Source organism: Grammomys surdaster, unplaced genomic scaffold, assembly GCF_004785775.1.
Source record: "Grammomys surdaster isolate TR1022 unplaced genomic scaffold, NIH_TR_1.0 150, whole genome shotgun sequence".
Lineage (NCBI taxonomy): Eukaryota > Metazoa > Chordata > Mammalia > Rodentia > Muridae > Grammomys > Grammomys surdaster.
In genome coordinates, this window is record NW_021604608.1 from 5,816,844 (window position 1) to 5,840,650 (window position 23,807).

Consider the following 23,807-nt stretch of genomic DNA (forward strand, 5'->3'; position numbering starts at 1 on the left):
AACCAACCAACCAACCAACCAACCAACCAACCAACCAACCAACCAACAATACTTCCAGAGCTAAAATTTATACAGGTTGGAAAAAAGTCACAAAATGAATCTTTCTAATATCTTTAAAACAAAGGCACTTGAATATATGTCACAACATAACTACTTCTCATGTCCCATCTTTAATCCCCATAGTGGTCAAAGTTTGAGTGGGCCAGGTTGACAAGCCAATGCAAAGAACATTAAGTAGTAACTTTCTTTTTGCTGTAGGGAGCGGTTTGGTACAGTACACTTTGGTAGAGCAATTTGCTAAAGGGATGTTGACATGATACGGTCATTTCTGCAAAGCATGCACAGACTTCTTGTTCTCATGTATACTTAAAAGAGACTTTTAAAGGTTGCCCATAGACCACTCCTTTATACTGCCAATTACCATATAGTAGAAATGTTCTGTAGCTACCACAACTGGTGTCTAACATGAACAAATCTCAGAAATTCTGTATTTAAGGAGTCATTTGAAGGCACTGACAGCAGTTTGTCAAGACTGAAGACTAACCCAGTGATTCTGGAGGGTCTTCAGGAACTGAGAGTGGCTTATAAACCAAAGGAGTTCCAAGTCATTCCAAATACCACTGTTGTGACTAGGCTGTCCTGTTCTTAGATCAGCATGCTGATAAGAGGTCCAAGCCAGCATTCATTCTTAAAAAGATACTTATGGAACATATATATTTTAAAGTGCATTTTATTACACCAACTCTTTTGTTTCGAGAAAACCCATTGGCTTGCTATTAAGTGATCTATTTAATACTCTCAATAAATTCTAAAACTGGAGCCTTGATATTATAATTTTGGATGTTTTAATAGCCAGAGTTACCTAGTTCCTTGACCTTGGGTCACTTTTTGCCCTTTGTTTGCTTTCATAGCTGAGAATCACTTTGCTATGAGCCACAGAGTTAATGTATTGGCTGTGTATTGGCTCGTGATATTTGTGATACAAATCAGAGAAGCACTTTATTAGGAAAACTTATCAAATAATATTTAGATGAATAGATTAGTCTGATTCAACATACCAAAAATGTGGACAGTTGCAAATTTAATAGGGTGATTAAAATAAAATTCATTTCCTTTTAGCTCCAGTGGATTTAGCTGCCATGTTTACCAGGCTGGCCTCAAACTCACAGAGCTTTGCTTGCTTATGCCTCTCAACTACTGGGATTAAAGGTGTGCACCACTATGTTGGGCTAAATTTAATTTCTTACAAAAGGCTGATATCATATACTTAACACTTATTTCTTTAAGTTAACCATAACTATATAATAATTCTCTAGAAAAAAGATAAGCTAAAACTGCAAACTCTTAATATAAACAGACGGAGTGGGGGCTGGGTAGATTGCTCAGTGGGTAGTATGCCTGCCATGAGAATATGAATTCATATCCCTAGCATACACTCCAAAAGTAGAGCATAGCAAGTTCACATCCTGGGGCTCATTGGTCACCCAGTACAGTTGAAATGGGGAGTTCCAGATTTAGTGACAGACATTATTTTACAAAATGAGGTGGAAAAGCATTTCAGGATGACACTTGATGTTGTTCTCCTCACTTGATTCCAAGGGTGAGCATACATATAATTGTATGCACCCCCCCCACACACACAGAGGGGTGGGAGGAGGGAGAAAGGGAGGGAGGGAGGGGAGAGAGAGAGAGAGAGAAAGAGAGAGAGAGAGATATTGAGAGAGAGAGAGAGAGAGAGAGAGAGAGAGAGAGAGAGAGAGAGATTGAGAGAGAGGGTTCAATGTTCAAGTATTTTGAAAAATGGGGAAACTAGTGATTACTGGCACTGCTACTTCTCTTTCTACAGGCACAGGAAAGCTAAAAGCCAATATACCTTTTTTACATTCATGAGCAATATAGTCTTATTTTTTATAGAATTTTAAAAAACTTAACTTCTCTCAGTTGAGTCACAGAAATCTTTGTGTGTTTGCTCTGCCTTAGTTCACCTTCTACAACTGGTATTGGCTGGGACCAATCCACTGATCTGTGCCCTCGATGTAAATATTGTGTTTTTTTTCCATAGGCCCATGGCTGGTAACACTCACTGGTCAACATTGAGCCCAGAGTTCTGCAAAATGTGTATGCACTCATATACATACACAGAGAGGATTGTGGGATTTCAAAAGAGCTTCTCATTTTTTGATAGTCTATTCATGTTTTTACATTTAACTAACATTACTTAGCATTCTGAGGAAGAGGCTGAAAAAATTGTAGAAAACATTTCCCTCATCTTGGGTAGTAGCATGAACTGTTGTGGCTTCTCTCGCACGGCTGTGCTATTACTTCAAGTGGACCTTGCCATGAAAAGTTTTATTTCTCTGCTCCAACTCCAATTTCTATTTAGAAACCTGATTTGATTAGAGTGTGAAAGTTTAAGTGTTTGTAACAGGATTCAATTAAAATAGGTCATTCTTAGGGCTTGGAAAATGGTAACTGGCCCTGGGCAAATTGGAGCGAAAGTTATAAAATTCAATTGGATGCATCACAACATTTAACATCTTTAAGGAAGACATTTTGCCTAATAGATTCAATTTAGAAATATTTAGTGTAGGTCATCAGCTTAAGGACCTAAAAATGTGTGTGTTTGTTTGTTTCTCTGCTTAGATATAACTAGGATCAGGACACCTGGGCTTTGACTGACAAAATAAACAATTTGTGGTGGGACCTTGAAGAAAGTCAGTTAGTTTCTGTGACTTTATCGGTAGGTTAAAAAGGAGACTGTAATATTGGAGAATAATGTGCTTAGTGATGTTTGCATAAAGGATGCTTTGTCATTGTAATGTATTATTGAATATTTATGGTCTAGCAGACTGAGCCAAATGGCCAGAGGGAAAAAACAGTCAGATTTATGTAAACCTTGTTCAGTGTTCCTGATTCTTCAGGATGGGTGCTCTCTCTATATATGAGTGAATAAATAAATGGTACAAACATTATTTTAAATCTTGAAGGAACATCAATATCATCTGGGGTGTTAGCCAGTGCACCTGACCTATGCCATTGAAATCAAAAGTCCTCCTCTGGATAATGATTTCAATCTCATAAATACTTTTAAAGCCAGAGGCAGTAATGGTAAGTGATGTTTTCTTAGAGTTTTGTGTCTACAAATAAATGTAAATGATCCCGTTACCTAAAAACTATCAGAAATGACTGTCTCTCATCCACAGGCTTGCTCTGAGCACTCGCAGACTGAAACCACATTTCATATTCATCTCTTGTCCTGTCTTAAAAAAAGGATTTTACTTACCCTCTGCATAGAAGTCTCCTATCACTTTATTGGGACACATTTGAATAACAATAATGATAATAATAATAATAATGATAATAATAATAGCTGTAAAGGACTTAATGGATCTTACTGAGTCTTGCAATGCAGATGGTTTAGAACACAAGTAGGTGACACAAGATAAGAGTAAGTGACTCTTTTAGATTGGGTCATTGAGAATCCAAAGGACTTCAGCCAAAGAATTCCTGAAACAGGGGAGAATGGGGAAATGAGGAAATCTGAAATGTAAATAAAGTGTCCAATAAAAATTAATTTAAAAAAAAGAATTCATGAAACAGTGGGCTGAAAGGTACTTGCTGCAACATTTTCTGTCCCCCTACCTCTTCTAATTAAGCATTTGTAGTGCATTTTCCAGCATATACAGACCTGGAGCCTTGTCTGTACCAAGTGCAGAGCTGTGTGTGGGAAGATGGCTACCGCCCTCCTTAGGCAATGGGCTGTGACTCAGTGCTACCTCAAGTTGGGCTGTTAATTTCTATGATCCATTGATTCTGAAAAGCATTTTTTTTTCTGCGAGACAAAAATGAAACCAAAATTGCCTAATATAGGCTATCATTAAGTACATTTTAATATTTTGTCATGATGTAAATATATTGTGAATCTAATAATGAATTTGAGAACCTAATACATACACACATACACACACACAGACACCACACCACATAGACCATATCATGTCATCATGATAATGGCAGAAAAAGTATCCATAATTGCTGCCTTTAAGTATAAATGACAGCTACTGTGTCAGATATTTCATGCCCATCCTTATAAAATCTTTTGAGGAACATATAATTGCTTTTTATATAGATATCAACATAGATCCCGAACTTAAATTATCCAGAATGAGTTTGTGTTTTAGAGTTATAACTACTCACTCCTGTTTAGACAAATAAGGAATTCTTGACTTCCGATGTACTATCTAGTATGAGCCATCTTAGTTTATGTCAGGCTCCTCAGATACTCACTCCCCATCAACCCCACTAGCTTTTATATTTTCTTATGGGAGCTAAAATTTAAACCCAGAGTTCTGCTCATATCTGAAACATGTATCATGGTACTTGATGAATGATAAAAGAAACCAGTGGCCCCTGAATGCTATAAATTTTCACAAGCAAACAAAGAAACAAACAAAAGACAAACAAACAAACAAACAACACCCAGCTTTCCCCAAGCAAAGAATAAAAATCACTATTAGCCTGTATTATGACTGTTCAATTTACATTAGTAACCCAGAAAGCCAATGTCAACATGACATTTTTTATAACAAGATGCTCATATTTTAGTGAATAAAAGAATTAATCTGCTCTGCCCAATTCCTAGAACAGATTTAAAGTCATGTTTGGGTTTAATTGTATCATGCAATGAAAAATCTGTGAAAAATTTGTGGCTGGTAAGAAGACAGTTGCTTATACAATTTTGAAGTTGATTTGGTGTTGAATTGGACCAGGCAAGATCCCAGGAGTGGAGGTTTCTAATAGTGTTTTATGTTTTGTGTCAGCAAAGAAGCTGCAGATCACAAGCATTTTGTGAGTTTTTCAAGTAGCAGGAAAGGAACGAGTTAAAGGGTTTAATTGAATTTTGTGGAGGGCAGCAGAGGGTTGAATGTAGACTACCTTTTGCATTTTAAACATTGATACATTTTCCTTGTATTGAAGTTATATTAAAGAAGGAGTCTCCCTCCACACCCCTATGTGTGTATTTTTTTTTAAAAGAAATAAAATAAAGTCACTGAGCCAAGCATTTGGTGCTCTCCAGGAAAACTTTATATTGTGTTTTGTACTGGGGCCATTTTACCTGCCTCAAAGCTCTAGGGCAGAAAATATGTCGCGTTCAAAGTGTGGAAAGGTCAGAGATGGAGAAGTATTGACCTTAGAGGAATCCAGACATGTGTGAGCAGGATGTGCTGGGCATATCTAAGAGGTCTGGTGGGTTACCAAGGCTCCAGAAATGCTATCTTTGACTCTTCAAGCTAAGTAAGAGGATGTTACCAAATACCCATGACAATTATATACTACCTCCCCTTAGGTTAGTTTGCCAATTATACTCATACATCTAGTAAATTCAGAAGATGAGGAATGATGAACATTCTCATTATATCAATGAGGAAACTAAGATAAAGGTGGGTGAAAGAATCTGCTAGGGTTGTAAAGTGTAATCTACCTACTTGATATATAGAAAATGCTAACTGAAAGGACTCAGAGGGGACTTTGCTCAGTCACATACAGCTTAGAATTTTAGCTAGCTCTATGATTATTTCAGTTCAGTCCTTGAACTTAAGGAAACCCTGGTTCCTCATATTTCAAAGATGAGGGGAATGGAATCATCATTATTATAAAGCATGGGACTTGGTTACAAAAAGGCATGCCTATTATGAGTGCTCAATAAGTGATATGTGCTACCATTATCCAGGTGTGTTTTCCTACTGTACCATTCTGTCCTTCCAAATGAGGCTCTGATTAGGACAACAGCGATCAGAGCCAGAAGTCAGTGTAGGGCAAAGCAGTATCTTAATGGGTGGAAGGAAGAGTGGGAGGTTCTTTGCAAAGGCATAGAGAAAAGTCTCTAATTTCATAATCTGAATGCAATGATTTAATTGAAACTTAAAAGAATAATCAGTACAGATGAAAGCAGTTAAGACAAAGACCTTCACATATTATACAGGACTAATGGCAATGATGAAGGGGCCATGAAAGGGCCATGAAAATCTTTGGTGTTAAGACCTTCCAGCCACCAGAAAGCAAACAATGCAATTTCAGGGGTAGAGGACAGAGGGTTAAGACTAGCAGATTTGAAACATTTCCTCTCACTACTTATCTCCTTAAGATTGTATTCCTCTTCTGAATGATTTAATTAGCTGTTGTGATGGTTAATATGATCATAACCTAGGGATGGAGAATCACCTAGGAGACTAGGAATCTGTGTCTGTGAATGTGTTCCCAAAGAGGATTAACTGAATGTAGGCAGCACCATTGTGTGGCCTGGGTCAAGGCTAATAGGAGAAAGTGAGGAGGAAGGTCAAGATTCATCTCTTTATGCTTCCTGACTTTGAGTTCAATGTGGCCAGCCATCTGACACCCCAGCCTCCATGCCGCCCCATAATAATGGGCTACACTTGTAAGTTGTGAGCCAAAATATATCCTTCCTTTAAGTGATCTTTGTTGGGAATTTTATCACAACAGCTAGAAAAGTAACTATTACAGTAGTGAAATTACAGTTGTGTTCTGTTATTCCAGACTCTGGTATTGTCACAGGTAGGACACAATCATGAAAGGAGCCTTATTTTATTTCCATTTTCCTTCCACACTGGCTTTTCTATCCACTTCAGGAAAAAAACACAGACGGTGATTATTCCTCTGGTACTTTCGTCCTATTGGGTCTATAACTAAAATATCCAGACACACTCCTCATTCTTCCTTGCTCTGGACCATGGAAGGGCCACAGATGTGGTTAGGATTGGTCTTTCACACTTCTGCATGGTTGGCTTGGAGTTGATGGATGGGGATATAATAAAGTGGGAGAGAAGAAAGAGAAGACAGACAAGCCAAAGAGTTTGGACTTCTTTTTCCACTTTTCTAACAACAGGGGTTTGGAAGGGCCCTTTGCTTAAGGCCTTTTCCTCAGCCAGGCAGCCACTGGCAAACTGCTATTTTTCATAGGTTCTGGAAACCTGTTCTTCCTTTGACACTTTATCTGTATCTCTCAGAGCTTCCTCCTGGACAAAGTGCCTTTGTTGCTTTCAGCAAACTCTTGGAGATAGCTTGTTTTTTTCTCTTCTTCTTCCTCCCTCCTTTCTTTCCTCCCTCCCTGTCTCTCTTTCTCCTCCCCTCCGTTCCTGCTCCCCTTTGTTAAACTCTCCTCGATTATCCAGCTAGAGTGCCATGTTTCCCCCTGACACTTTGGCTGATACATATCACCACTGTAGATAGCAAAGATCCATTCTCATTCTGAGATTTAAAATAACCAAACCATAAAATAGTTAATAATCCAAATTAGATTTAGGGTTAAATTTCTCTTTGTCCTTTCTGAGGAGGGCTCCCTGTTTTTTAATTTTGTATTGCAGACTATGGTTTCCTATGTAGTTAAAGGTGAGATATCAAGAAAGAAGCTTCAACAAAGGTCTAGGCTGTCTTTCCAAGCTGACCCTTCTCTTTTGGGAATTTTTGTCCTCTAAAGTTGAGGGACCATCTTAGTCCAGGCGATGTACATTAAACTGTAGTTTCTACCTTGTACTTTCTCTATCCACAGGAATTCAGTCACCTAGAAAAGATAGCTACATAAGATAGGTCTGACCTGATCACTGTTTCTCACACATGTCACCATGTCTTGAAGCAGAGTTTTTGTTTTAAATCTGGTATTATTGAGCTTTTTCTCTTGTGATAAGATAAGATCATTGTGGATTTAGGCTTGTCACACAAATCCCATTTGGGGATCCTTATAAAAGACCGAACATGGTGGCCCGTGCTGGTTACACTAAACATTCTACAAGGTAAAGAAAGGAACATTATCATGAACTTGAGGACACTCTGGGCTACACAATGAATTTGAGGCTAGCCTTCCAAGCATATCAAAACAGTATATATATATATATATATATATATATATATATATATATATATTTAATCTAAAAAACTGAGACAGTAAAGAATCCCCTAAAGGGGAAAGTGAAAACATATGGAGAAGTTGCCATGATCAGAAGGAAAGGCAAGAAGTGTAAGTAGCATATAGAAATTAGGGAAGTGGCATGGGTAATTCGTCATGGTTGCGGAAGATACCAGCCCTTCCAATCCCTTTATCTCAGGTTTCAGATTTTGATAACAGTGGGAATATAAGACTCAGTTGTTTTAAGCAACCAATATGGTCATGATTTGTTACATTGGCTCCAGAAAACAAGTACAAAATCTATTTACCATCTTGGGCATCCCTAGACAGGTGCTGTAACATCACCATGCTCGATTTATTTTCTGGGCCCATTCTTACGTGTGAAAAAAATGAAAGCACGGGCGCCATATTCAGGTTCTGTGTCTATTGGGGTCCTGACACAGCTAAAGCTTCTCTCTGCTTCCTCTCCTTCCTGTCCTTCTATTTGCACAGCATGACTCCAGGGTTACTTTTGAACTCTGGATTTATTTGTGATTGCTACCATAGCAAATTCCATAGACTGAGAACCTTCAGCAGCAGAAATTTGTTTCCTTGTAGTTCTAGGAGCTAAAAGTTCATGATCAAGGTGCTGGCAGATTTGCTTTTCCTGAGACTCACTGCTTGGCTGGCAGATGGTGCCCTTAACTCTGTCCTCATGTAACCTTTTCATCTTTCAACGATCTCGTTTTAAATAATTAACTCTTTCTGAGTTTACTTTGCATATAGGCATATTTTAAGCAATGGAAGATTAGGATTTCAATACACCCATTTTGAAGGAATACTATTTGGGTTTATAAATGTTGTCTTCTGAGATAGAAGGTAGGTGACTATCTTCCTGACTTCATTGAGCCCCTGGGGCCATGCCATGTTCGTATGACCATGACATATTGCTTTCAAGAGAACCACCTCCCATACATCATTAGCAATTGCAAGTCTTAACAGACTTCTAATCAGTCCAGGCATCATTGAGATCCCTCTTTTTGAGTGTTTTTTTTTTTTTTAAACAGGGATACACATATGAAAGAATGAAGTATCTTTATTTTAAGACAATATAATTTATTTTTTTCTTTTCATTGTGCTTTGTTTTAATAATTTACTTATTGTTTCAAATCATAATTCATTCACACAGGGGTTATAAACACAGAAAGGCAGGACGTTGGGAAGGGGGTGACACTGGAGTGTGGGTGTTCAGGGGAAATAACATAATCAAATCTCTATCAGTTTCTATAACTCTATAATTCTATAATTCTCTAGTGTGTTAGTAGAACTTTCAAAATACCACTGTATTTCAAAACTCTATTATTAAATTCATAAAAGTTCTTGACTTCTGTGTTGTTTGATGGACTATAACTTAATCATATGAAATATCATTATATATAAAACTTAATGGCCTTTGTATTTGTTATAAGGTATTTTTAATGTTACTTAACCTACATTATTTTTGCTACAAATTTTTTCATTTTTTCTTAATGTCTATCTTTGCTCAAATGGAACTATGTATCAAAATTTTAGTTTTTTTTAATGACCATTGTTACAACTTTGTTTGCTAATTTCCTTTCTTTTATTTTAGGATGTTGTAGATTCTTTTTTCTTTCATTTATACTTTCTTTTAACCTTTTCTCATCTAGAGAGGTATTTTCCCATCATGCTACTGCTGGTATCATACCCAGCTATGCTAAAGTATATAATACCTGCTTCATTTTGGCAACCTTCTTTATTGCCTCTGCCAGTAAATATCAATAAGACCCCAGTTTTTCGGGAGCCAGAAGCTCATTTGCAAATTTTGCTTTGCCTGCCAGGGGTGTGATACTGTACTGAACTACAAACACTGCTCATCAGTTGAAAGCTATCCTGCTAATTAGTCTTGTTTACTTTCTATCATTAGTTTTTCAAATTTAACCTTTTGTTTTAAATCTTTGTAGTGTATGCACATAGTATTGCAAGGTGGAGTGAGTACTGGATACTGCTCAACACCAAGAAAAGGTGTTTTACACCATGTCTGTCTAGTTTTTATTTGTGGCCCAAGACCTAAGCATTTTAATTTTTCACTACTTACTTCAGTAGTATTTACAACTATATTACTAAAATGGCATACATTTATAACTATTACTTAATTTTTTCATCGATTGTACAGCATTAACTTTTTATTTCACAAGCTGAGTTATTGCTTGTTAGTTTGTGTCCAAGGCCAACATCTCTGTCTTTCTAATTTGGTTAAAGAACACATTTTATTTAAATCGTTGCTTCATTTTTACCTCACTGTGCAGGTTGAGTTGCTCTATGCTCTATGGTTATGTTTTTAAAATACATTTTACTTTGTCTGAGAGTTGATAATTCTCTGCTGCTACTGTTAGCTTCCTTTTGTATAATCTTTCCAGTAATTCATTTCCAGTCTACCTGACAAAAATGCTGATTTCATCTCAATATTTTCAAACACATTACATACTTTATCAATTCACTTTTTTTTAGCTTGCTTTTGGAAGCATTCCTTCTAGAACCTTCCATCCTCTTATAATACAATAAAGAAGTATGTTCTATGTGGTCTGGCGATTGACCCTGTGACTCTGAACACACTTGTCCTTCTGGGTCAGCTTGGATTGCCCAGTCCTGCTTTTAGATCAAGCAGTCATTAATAACAGTTGCCTTGGAGTTTCACACAAAATAGTTTTGCCTAATATACTTAAAAGATATTAGTTTTAAAATGAAACATTTTCTTCTGCAAGTGAGTAACTTATCGTGGCAATTAGTTGGATTTTCAGGCATGTTTTCATCTTTAAACTAAATTGTAAGTAGCTTACAAATATGAAGATAACTTCTGCACATTCTTGAAGCAAGAAAACATTAAATATCAGTATTCGTATTTTGTATGAAGTTTGACATGTGGGGAGCATCTTTACCCAGCACATGATATTGTCATATACCATTCTTGTTCCTGGAAAGACAGATGAATCAGCGAAATGTGGACATTGCCTGGATCTCAAAGCAAAGGAGGCAAATATCTTAAAAAATAACTCTGATCCTATGTGCTTTTTGTCTCTTAGGTGTTTAGTGTAGGACATAATTATGGGAAGAAAAACAAATTTTTCAAAAGAGCGGTATGGTGAGGCCACCTTTGGACGTTGGTGGAAGAAGATATAGACTATGCACATGTACACATGGCTATGCCTCATTTGTTTTCTAATAGAGATAATTTTCTTTGTGCATAGGACAGATGTGGACACAGATCTGTGATTTCTCAAAGGATGTTTTTGTATCAGTAATAACAGCAACATGGTGCCATCTATCATCATATCTTGTAAGTCATGGAGCAAAGGCCTTATAGTGCCAGCCCTCCTAGCCACAACATGCATTCTTAGTTCCACAGGCATATGAAAATATTGATGTTTAGAGCATTTCCTACATATATACTATGGTGTAAAGAACATGTGACAGAAAGAAGCTAAAACCCCAAACTGGTCATGTTTTGTGGAAAGGTAGTGATTGCTTATTGCCTTGACCCTGCAGTAGGAGAGGTGAGCTCATAGCCGCAGCACACACCAAAGGACATCATGTTCACTGGTGTTTTGACCACTTGAGACTAACTCAAAAGTCTGTTTAAATTAGCCCATGTGTTGCCCCAATAAGTATAGAGAAGTTATGTGACTCATAAGCCAGAGAATGCACAGAGGCTTATCCATACCCAGCTGTGGAACAGCTGCATTTTCTGTAATACATTGCAGCCTTGAATGTCATTGATGTTGCTAAATATCAAAAATTTAAATAACACTTGTATTACATTTTATTAATTCATTGTTTGCACACACATGTTAATAGTTAGTTTTCTATTACTGGGATAAAAACACCATGACCAAGGAAACTTAAAGAAGAAAGGGATTTTCAGAGGCTCACAGTTCCAGAGTGTGGAGTCCATGATGGTGGATTCAAGGCAGGAAGTTGCCGAAGCAGATAGCAGAGAGAGTTTACATCATGAAGTGCAAGCATGATACACGGAGAACAAACTCAGAGTGGAAAGAGTCTTTAAACTCAAAGCTCACCTCCGGTAACATACTTTCTCCAAATGTCATACCTCCTAAACCTCCCAAACAGTGTCATCAGGCTAGGACCAAGTGTCAAATGCCTGAGGCCATGAAGGGCATCTTCATTGTGTCTAAGTGTGGAAGGGAGTTAGTTTTTTCCCTCTCATGTTAGTCTTGGGGATCAAACTCATGTTTTCAGACTTGGCAATGAGAGCATTTAACATCTCAGAGATTCAAGACCTTACAGTCTAGTTGTATTCCCTTGTATCACTTAGTAGGGTAGAAATTCAAAGGACAATTTTATTTTCTCCCAAATGACTAAAGAATAAATATTTCTGGCTCATAATACTACAGTATTGCATTTGGTGCTTGGGCTTGGAGCAGTTCCTTTCTATAGGTACTGTTAAGCACCATATGGGAATTATAAATCATTTTTCTCTGTATCAACTACTGTGATCACTAATACTCATCTTTCAACAACTCTCTACGTTAACATGTTTTCGATTGCATAAGTCACCTGACTCCTGATGACATTATTAATTCTTGAGCACGCATTTTTGATATTTTCCTCATCTTTTCACACAATCTTACAATAACTCTGACTTCTTGCAGCCAGTATCTGTTTGCATAATAGAAATTAATCTGTGAGTTTCTCAGAAGAGAATGGATGTATAATACTTATTAAATGTATAAATGCTGAATGAAACTAACTCACAAAGGAAGATTTTATATTTTTCCATCCTTACCCAAGTAATAAGCAATGGAGACAGGAATTTGCTCTGCTGATATTGCTATGGGCAGATTGGAATATCACATTGTGGTACTCCTTGTTATCAGCTGTGCAATTTTTGGAAACTCACCTAATCTCTATGTGTCCTTGTTTTCCTCTTTGGAACAATAATACTTATTTTGAAGACTATTTATACCTGTAAGGCTTATTATGAAGGATAAAAGAATGGAATTAAAACAAGATCTCAATACAAGACTGACTCAAAGTTAATGCTTAGCAAAAGACTTCTGCTATGAACAATGAAATGTGTTATAAAATGGGCTTCATTAGCTTCACTGTAGTTGAAATGAAAATGTGTGTATTAAGTAAAAACATGTTCTAATACCATATTTTCACAATCCTATAAGTTATTCTCTCCTGTTCAGGTAGCCACTCAAATGAGATTTGCATTTGTTAAGTGTTTGATTTCTTTGTGATTTTACCACAGGAAACTGTAGCTACTTACCACTAATCTTATAGAGAGAAGATATATCCTACACACATTTGTGATTTGCTATTTACTATATTACTGTAATTTGGGGGGGTTTGAGGAGGCAGCTTGGCTTGTACAGATGAAGTTCATTTATTCTTACTGCTGTTTGGTCTTCTATTGTATACAGATTCTACGTTTCCTTTTGGATTGCTTCCAATGTTTCTTTTGTTCTTTGCATTTAGGCATCTTTTGAAGTTGCAACCATGGCTATGTGTACCTCTGGTCCATATTGGTAGACATATGGTGGTAGGGAATTTCTAATTCGTACCATACTGTTTGTTTTGTCAGACTTCTAGAAGTTTATAGATTTCTCTCCAGTGGATACTGTTTGTACATTCCCATCTAGCAACAGCTTCTCCAGCTTTTACATATGGATTGTACACCAAGCCAAATATATGGCTGTACAATGTAATATTTATCTATATTTCCCAGATTTAATGATCATTTATTTATTTTTTGGCTGGCAGATTAGATTTTATTTAATTGTACATATATGGTATAAAAGCAAAAAGGTAGGTGGGGGATGGGATAGGGGTTTTTCTAGGGAGGGGAAATGGGGAAAGGGGATGACATCTGAAATGTAAATAAATAAAATATCCAATTAAAAAAATAAAAAGTAAAAGAAAAAAAAGAAAAGAAAAGCAAACAACTTTAGCTTCCTGTCTTCCATGCTCTGTCCATTCTGGGAAGCATTTGATCTTTCTAGCTAGCCTGTGACGCTTAGGGTTGGTCACTGAATCCACACCCCAAGCAGAAGTCAACTTTGGCCCTCTGCCTCTGCTTTATTGCCCAGTTTGGTAGGCTCTGGAAGCTTATCAGAAACATTCTAGAAACTCTCGCATAACAGTTGTGACTGCACAAATCTCATGCTGTCAGTGCTTTATGGAAACAGAGAGGAAGAGAAAAACCAAGGATCAGACATCTGCCTTATTAAACACTTCATGTCTCAAGAGGTCCAAGGCCTTCCTTGCTGCTGCCCTGGGTTCACTTTCCCCTCCTTCTTCCTGACTGCTTACTTTCTTTAAAATGAGGGTCAGATTAGCACCACTAATGGCCTGGGTCTTTAAGTGCCTTTAGATTCTGAAACCCAGAGAAGTTGTGGTGGTTCAAGACATTTTCACCCTGGGTAGTGATGCCCCATCTCCAGCTCCCAGCCAGAGTGAGAAGGCTTGGAAAACTGTTTTCCTGAGGCACATAATGCTTATGGGTATGGAGTGAGGTAAGGTGTGGGTGGGGTATGGGTGGGATAGGATGAACAGAGAGGTCTATTGATTGGATTTCTTTCTTCTTTCCTTTTTATTGAAACCATATTTTTCTCTCATATACTATATCATGATTATAATTTCCCCTCCTCTTTCTTGCTGTTCTTACCCACCTCCTCTAACGTCCCTTTTTGACCTTCATTAGAACTCCCTGATCCACTCCCTTTTTGACCTTCATTAGAAAATAAACAGGCTTCTAGGTGATAATAATAAAATGACTTAAAATAAAAGATAAGATAGAACAAAACTAATTCATTACAATAGGACAAAACAAAACAAAGCAAAAACAAGGAAAGAGCCTAAGAAAAGGCACAAGAAACAGACACAAAAGTAGAGTCCATCTTTGGCTGAACATGAAGCCTACTCTAAACAGTATTTTGTTTCCGTGGTGAGAATCCTCTGTAGAAAAGTTTCCATCTGCAAGTGGTTATCAGTTAGAATCATTTCTGGGTTAGTTCTGGGTTAGGGATGATGGCTTCATGAGTTCAGTTGTCTTTTCAGCTCTGGCATCCCATTTGCTGCAGAGCTGTGTAGGCCCTATGTGTGCTGCCCCAGCCTCTGTGAGTTCATATGTGCATCAGTCCTGCTGATTTAGAGGACCTAGTGTTTTTGGAATTCTCTATCCTTTCTGATTCTTACACTCTTTCCATCTTCTTTTCCTTAGAGTTTTTTGAGCCCTGAGTTGAAGATTTGATGGAGACATTCAATTTAGGACTGAGTATTTCATGATTTCTTATTCTCTGTGCATTATCTGACTGTGGGTCTCTGTATTTGGTCCCATGTAATACAGGAGGAAGCCTCTCAGTTGATGATTGAGCAAGGCACTGATCTATGAGGGTAGCAGAATGAAATTAGTAGTCATTTTATTTCTATATTCAGAACAGTAGTAGTAGAGATTTATATAGCCCTAGTTTGATATCTTGTGAATTTATTTTTCGTTCAATTCTAGAAAGTCTTTAATTTCTTTTTTAAATTTATGTTTTGATCAATTTTTCATTCAGCAGAAAGCTATTTAGTTCCCACGAGTTTGTAAGCTTCCTGTTGTTTCTGTTGCTGTTGATATCTAGTTTTAATCCATAGTGGTCCGATAAGATGCAAGCTGTTATTTCAATTTTCTTTTATCTATTGAGACTTACTCTGTGTCTGAATATGTGGTCAGTTTTGGAGAGAGTTACATGAGGTGCTGAGAGGAGCATATATTCTTTTGTCTTTGGGAGAAATGTTCTATAAATATCTGTTAGGTCTTTTTGTTTTTTTTAAAATTATCTCTCATATTTCTGTTTAGTTTTTGTCTGGATGACTTGTCTATTGATTGGTGAAAATGTGGTATTGATGTCTCCCAGGCTCAGTGTGTGACTTAAGTTGTAGTAGTGTTTCTTTTATAAACTCAGGTGCTCTTGGGTTTGGTACATGTTGTTAAAAATTGCAATGTCCTCTTGGTGGCTTTTTTCTTTGATGAGTATTTAGTGTCCTTCTTTTTGTCCTCCAATTAGTTTTGTTTTGCAGTCTATTTTATGAGATATTAAAATGGATATATCAACTTGTTTCTTGAGTGTATTTTCTTCGAATATCTTTTTCCATCCTTTTACCCTGAGATGATGTCAATCTTTGATGTTGAGGTGTGTTTCTGGGATGCAGCAGATCCTATTTCTTCCCTCTAGTCCCCTCATTTTTAGATTTGGTCTTTTTATAGTGGCCCAGATTTTCTGCATGTGTTATGTCAGGACTTTTTAGAGTTAACATTTTTGTTGACTAAGGCACCCATTTCTTCTATTGAGTGCTTAATGCCTGAGATTCTCTCTGTTACCCCTTGCATTCTGTTGTTGAGGATTGCCCCTGAAGTTTTTACATTATTCATTTCCATATTTCCCTCAGTTTATTTTTTTTAATTGATTCTGATCCACTTTCAGGTTTTAAGCTACTTTATTCATCTCCTTTCACTCTTTGTGTTATCATAGATTTTTAAAGGGATTTATTCATTTGCTCTTTAAGGACATAGAAAGGATCAATATTGGTCCAGGACCGCCAAGAAGAAGTTCTCAGCACAAGGGAGAAAGGGCAGGGAATGAGTCAAAGACAAGAGATAGAGGACAAGGGAGAAGGGGAAGGGAACAAGGGAGAGGATAAAGGGATATTTTTGCTGGAAAAGTTGAAGGAAAAGACTGTATCTGGATAGAGAGGAGACAGATGTGGTCTATAGGAAATGATAGTTTATAAAGGTAAAAGGAGAAACCCTGTGTCAGGATGAGGTGTTGAATTTTAATTGGGCTGATTAATTATGTGAGCCAAAGGGGGCTTTTGATTGCTGGACTTCAATACTTTGATAGCTGGACCTCAGTAGTAGGCCTCAGGAGGGGGAAGTGGTCAACTAAAGGAATATAGACCTTAGTGGGTAGCTTTAGGAATGTAATCTAACAGTTTAACAAAGAAGAGGAAATGCAGCACAAGGCCTTGCAGAACAGTGTTTACCATGCTTGGGCTGGGTTGAGTATATTCAGACCACTGTCAAACTCATAAAGGCTATTTCAAGGTCTTATCTTGAGCAGAGCCATGTTTTCCATGCTTGGGCTAGCTAGAGTATATTCAGACCACTGTAATATTCATAAATGCTATTTCCAGGTCTTGTGCTTGTTGCAATACTTAGGGCCTTCTATAGTAGGTTTGCTGGGTTCTAGTAGAGACATATTTTGCTGGTTGGTATCGATTGCCTTTTTACTTTGGCATCTAGGCATATGGGTTTGGGGTGAGTGTAATTATAAGTACAGATACCTGGACATTTTCTTTGTTGGTTGGGTGTTTTGTTTCTTTGCTTCTGTTACCCTCATTGGTTCTTGGTTCTTAGCAGGGTGTGGTAATTGCCTTGTAGGGAATTCTTCTAGGTGTGGCCAGTAGGATTATTATTTTTTTTCTTGAGTAAAATGTGTTTTTAAGTTGGGAGTTGATACTTACAAACGGGCATGGGAGTGTGGGGGTCTGGTTGTGTAAGAGAGTCCACAGGAAGGAAGAAAGCAAAGTTTTCTACTAGGATCTGCTTAATCTCCCAGGAATGGAATCAGAATGTGAAGAAAGGCCACAACAGGTAGTTGCCTCAGACTGACAGACTGGGGACAGGGCTGAGAGACTGGATTTGAAATAAGGGGGTAAAATAAAGATCTGAAGCTTGCCTTCTTGCTTTCTGCTCTGTTTCCTTTATGTTAAAAAAGCCCTTACTAAATATGTGTTTTTCCTATTAAGAAGAGACCTATTAACATATTTTGCCTACTTTTCTATAGGGTTGTTTTTCTTTTTTACATATTCCAATAAAATTGTGGAATTGCCATTTTGGGGCAGTACTGGTTTTGACTTAAGTATTTCAAAATTCGTATTGGTTCACTTACTTTTATCACTGTTGTATTCTCTGTATAAACTGACCTCTACCATATCAATGTTATACCTGGTGATCTTTGACTGGAAACCTACGCTGATATCAATACATGATCCCTGTTTTCAGGTTAATGATAACAGAGTATGAATTTTCTATCATGCCACCTTGATTATTCTTTCATCCTTCTCTTTAAAGTGAATGTCCTGTGGGCACACTAAAGTTGCGCTTTACATTTTCTTTCAACATGATCGATAATTTTCCCTCTTCAACTAGGTTTTCTAGAATCATTTTATATAATAATATTATTGACACGATTAAAGACCAATTAAACATCTTACTATTTGCTTCTTTACTTGTTCCATCTCTGATTTTTCCTCCTATTTTTTGAGATTTTTTTTTCGTTTTATTTTATGGTCTCATTTCCCATTCTTTGCACATGTATTAGCTATAATTCCTTCTGTTCTTACTTTAGTGTTCCCTTTAGGGACTTTTACAGCACATATCTTTTGGCCTGTCATCATCAAATGATAGTATACCACTTCATGTATAATCCAAGCTTCTTAACTACAGGCACTTTCTATTTCGTCTCCCTGGCTTTCATGCTAATATGAAAATACAGCTTACACCTACATATGTTAAAATCTTCACAAAAGCCTGAGCCATTATTCACTGGTGCCTTTAAATTATCCTTCTCACTTTGTTGTTTCACTTCCTGTGAGATTAATAGTTCATCTGAAATATATTTCTCAATTTAATCCAAGAATTATAGGTATTTAGAATATGGTTCAGAATATATGGTCCACACGGAAGTGTTAGTTATCTTTGTCATTAAAGTCCAGGCACAGTTTCAGACTGGACATTGTACAGTAATAGCTGAATTATTAATATCATCTGATCAGCAGCATCTGTGTTGAAGCACTGATAAGTGCTATCTATTCTATAGTTTTACCAAAGCTCCCATTGTAATTGTTAATTCTCAATTCAATGCTTAGTTTCCTATAGATTCATTATGTTGAAACATTTCTCATCTGGGTGACATGTGTAGAGAATTAAGTAGTCCTCATAAGGATCTTTTCTTCTATGTGATTGTCAAAACTTCTTCGAGTCATATTAGATGGTCCATGCATCGAAGATGTTCCTTCTGGACTTCATACATTGACTAGTGTGTCATGGTGCACTCTTGCTTCATCATTGTGAAGCACCATGACTAAGATCTGTATGGCCTAGTGGAAGGACATGGACTTCACAGGCCTAGATACAAATGGTGCTCTTACGACTCATGAGCTGTTGGTTAGACAGCTATGATTAAATGTGAAGTTACATAAACTTATAAACATATAATTAGCTAATAAGCAGAGAAAAATCATCACTTATATTTAACTATTACCCATGCTATGGAGATTATGTAGCTTCCTGTGCATGGAGAAGTATGCTACTCCTCATTTTTCCCAATCCTACATTACATGGCATCACAGAAGTTGCTTTAAACTGCCTAAGTGAGGTTATTTACACCACAGGTATTGGCATGTGCAACGACTCAGTATTTGATTTAATACGTTATTTGTGATGCAGGCCTAAGTAAGTGATGCAGAAAATGGTAATAATTCAGCTGGAAGTAAGTCCTTCATTTCTGTCTGGTTCCTTGTGACTAGCACAGAACACCGAGGAAATGGTAGTCTGCGGTGAAAAACCAAATGCTTGTTTAACTCAGTAAAGAAGTGCTGGCATTACAGGCAAAGAAGTCAAGTTCCAAAATTTCTTTCTTGTGTTTCTTTCATTTTTGTCTCTTCTTTCAACTAAAAATATCAATCAAGAGTCATGAGAGAACTCACAGTTTGCCAGGTTACAACTATCAGACAGCTATAGATATAGGAATTTGATAAAATGAAAACATTCTTTCAGAATCAGTCGGTGATAGGGAACTTTCTGTAGGGACTATTGTGGAGTATTCTTTGTGAAGTGTACTCACATACTTATTCATTATATACTTCCTTGTATTTCTAAACAGAGCCAGCAGTAAAATATTAGCCAGTCCTACACCTCTTAAGTTCTCTCAGATTAAGAATCCTCATGTATTAAGCCAAGGATTCAATTCATTAGGACAATACTAGGAAACTATATTTTCATGTTTGTGCCTATTCTACACTAGAGTAAACCACCAGAATCCTTTTCTCCATTCTCTCTAAGCCCATAGGTAGACATGACAGGGGTGTCCCTATGTCTCTGTGTAGTTATTCATTTCCTACCATGATGTGCAGTCACTTTTATTTTTGTACTGTTCCCCTCTCAACACTTCTTTCATATACTCTTAGTCACCTCCAGTCATTTTCTGTTTTTATTACCAATGCCCTCTGTTCACCAGGCTGGAGACCACTGTTGATCCTGTTAGAGTTCATCACAAAATATGAGTCCACAGATGCTCACTGAGGACCAGAGGGTCCTTGCCACTGTTGTTGATGACAATAGTCTGACTGTGAACTCTTTCTTACAGAGAGATTATGTTGAAATATTTTAGAATTATAAAAGCATAATAAATTATGTTATAGGCACCCCCTTTATATCTTCCATTTTACTTAAGGAAAAAATATATAAGAAATACCGTTCAAGATCCTTATATTCCTTTTTAATTCTATTTCCCCTTTCTTTCCAAATATAAGCACTAGCCTACATCCATCATTCCTAGATTATACTGCTAGACTTGGGCTTCATAGATTGTTTTCCATACTCTTGCACACACACACACACACACACACACACACACCCAATAGACTTCATAGTTCAGGTCAGTTTTAGTTTTATAAAATTACCAAGTAGAAAGAAACCTCCTCTGATTTTAGCTCACAATTAGATAATAATTTTTCTTTTATCTTTCCTGTATTTCTGTGAAAGCTAGGGTCTTTACATTGGCACTTTACAACTGGTAATTGAATTTGGGTAAGTTCTTCAGCAGTGTGCACAGCGTTGTCCTCCTGAGTATCGCCTTCACTAGGCATGGTGCTTGCTACAAAACATCAGTTGAAATAATAGACATACAGACAAAGGCATTTGAAATGCTAGTATCAACAGTGGAAGCTCTTTGTGTCTTTCCACAAATGACGGCCTGGACCATTTAAGATCTTTCTGTGAGAGAAAAGGAGAATGGGTTCAAGTGTAGCCAGCAGAAATACAGTCTTCAAACTCTGATAGGTAAAAATGAGATTGTTAGACATTACCAGGAGTAATGTACTCAAGGCAGTAATGCTCAAAATTCAGGTATTCGTAGACAGGGATTGCCTCTGTTTACCACCTGAGAGCACTTTGGATAATGAACCATGAAAGCCTGCTATACAGCAGCACTATGCAATAAGTTTTCATTTGCCACTAGTCAGCTTCAGGGATCAAGGACAGTAAAACACATAACCCAGTCATGCATGTTATTTTAAAGGCACATTTTAAAGTTATAAATATGGTACATTGAGTTAATGAGGTATGTTCTTTTGGTGACAAATATTTACATTCCACATATGCCTCTTGATGTCAAGACTGTAACCGTTTCACTTTCTTCCTTCTCTCAGGAGGCTGGGATGCAGATGGAAGAGGCCCTTGTGTCTGGGACACATTCACTCATCAGGGAGGAGAGCGAGTTTTTGAGAACCAGACTGGTGATGTAGCTTGTGGCAGCTACACTCTGTGGGAAGAAGATTTGAAATGTATCAAACAGCTTGGATTGACTCATTACCGTTTCTCTCTTTCCTGGTCACGTCTGTTACCTGATGGGACGACAGGTTTCATCAACCAGAAAGGCAAGTGTTTCTTAAAAATAGAAGGTTGCAGCTTTAATTCAAGGTTATTGCTGCAGTCTGGCATAATTAATCCAGCATGCTGTTCTGCAGGGTAGCTTTGAGATCACAAAGTTTTCAGACTGATTATAGAATAATATTTTTGAAATGGGTTTGCATTAGCTTTCTCAGTAATATTTTGATTTATCTGGGCTGTTGAGCTTCTCGTTGGAGGAAGAAGGGATATGTGGGTATGAAGAAAGCTGGAATAAAGGTTTTATTTATGTAAGATGCTATCTTGGTGAAGATGAATTTTCAAAACCTGCTGGATTAAACTACTTTTTAAAGTCATCCATGAGGAATTATAATGCCCTGAAGAAGCCAAAAGGGCTGGGGAATTTCAGCTTCCCTGAGCTTTCAGTCGCAGCCTAAGGCTTAGTCCCCATGTCCCTGGAGCTCACTTAGTTGAGGGAAAGTGGGAAGCATCAGCTATATTGTACAATGTAACAGTTTGTCTTGATATCATGCATTGACTCAGTTTCTCCATGGGTAGAAAGGAATGCTATAAAAGTTTACACTTCAGAAAAGTATTAAAAATTATCTGAAATGACTTTGTGCTTTTCATAGTACCTGACATATGATAAAACACTTATTAAATGTTATATTCTTAAAACACATAAATAAGGGAAACATTCACTTCTCTATTGGATACTTAACTTGCACATTTTAACACATATTTTCTCCTATCCTCAAACCAATACGGAAGACATCATGATCGTATTTTAGTTGATGTGCATGACCAAGTCCACACATTTGGTAAATAAATATGAGATCTAAACTGAAGATCTAGCTACACTTTACACAGATAGGCTTGGAAACTTGGCCTAGGGACCAAATATGGCCCACCACCTGTTTTGTAAATAAAGTTTTACTGGAAGACAGCCATGACAATTCATACACATCATCTATGGTTGCTTCCCTACTGCAATGGCAAAAGTGAGTAGTTGGGGTGGAGACCATATGGCCTGCAAAGTCCAGAATATTAATGATCTGGTTCTTTACAGGAAAAGTTTGCCAACCCTATATTCTACAACATATGGCTCCTAAATACACACTCTTTATAATTACTTGGTCTGGAAAAGAGTTCGTATAACTCATAGAAGTACTAGATGAAGCCAGTGAAATGCAATGAGTGTAAAATTTAGGGAATACTTCTTAAACACAGGATGGGCAATTGTATGACCCAAGAGTGGCTCATCCCCTATATCACCAAGAGCCTTTATGATGGCATGGGATCTATATGAATAAGCTATATAAATCCTTACATGCAAAAACCCATTATGCTGGTGCATGCCTATGCTTGGGCATTTGCAGTGTTTGTCTCAAACAAGGCTGGATGATCTCTTCCTTGTGAAATATATCCACAACACAAAAGTGTACATGAAGGTCTAGATTTTAAGGTTATGCTGCCCCCCCCACCCCCACCCGGTAGGAACAACCCAAGATATGCAGGGCCATTACTGAATTCAGTAGATATTAGCCAAAACACGAAGGCTGTTGTAGACTTATTGCAAGTCATTGAGTACTTTTAGTTTTGGTTTTGAACAAGAAATGATGTATTGTTCAGGTCAAAAGTGAATCCATAATTTTCTATCTTTCTCACCCAACACCTCTACACTCTTTTGTTTTTCTTTTTGTACCATGCTACCTCAAGTTCTGACAATTGACTCTGAATGAGCTCAGTGTCTTGCTTCTTCCCTCGCAGTGTTCACTAGTTTTAGTCTACTCTTTGTGCCTTTGTAGCTATTTGCTTTCTGCCTTGATTATCATTCTCCCAGCCCTCACCTGTTTATTATTCTCAACAAGGACATTTTGACACACACATTGACAGCTCTGCCTGTTTTTTCCTCTTTCTGCCTTCTAGTATTTGCTATAAATTCCTATAAATACCACCACATCAACTTTTCTAAAACTTGGTCTAACTCATAGCAGGCTGGGTCATCTGCTAAAACATACAAAGACTAAAGAAACGTATCTCATTCTTTCAAGGCTCAATAAGGAGCTGTTTTCTTTCTATATCATTCTAGGTTCTATTTGGTTTAGATTGAACTCACCTCTGAAGCCATCTAAATTTATATTATCTATCTATCTATCTATCTATCTATCTATCTATCTATCTATCTAT

The 23,807-nt window shown here is 37.2% G+C and overlaps 1 protein-coding gene across 1 annotated transcript in view; it reads left to right on the forward strand.

The window, feature by feature from the left end:
- The window catches only part of LOC114619500 (cytosolic beta-glucosidase), a 127,228-nt gene that overhangs the window by 16,555 nt on the left and 86,866 nt on the right, over window positions 1-23,807 (forward strand). The window contains exon 2 of the mRNA XM_028765336.1: window positions 21,419-21,646. Within this exon, the coding sequence (XP_028621169.1) occupies window positions 21,419-21,646 (228 nt within the window). The remainder of the gene's footprint in view (window positions 1-21,418; window positions 21,647-23,807) is intronic.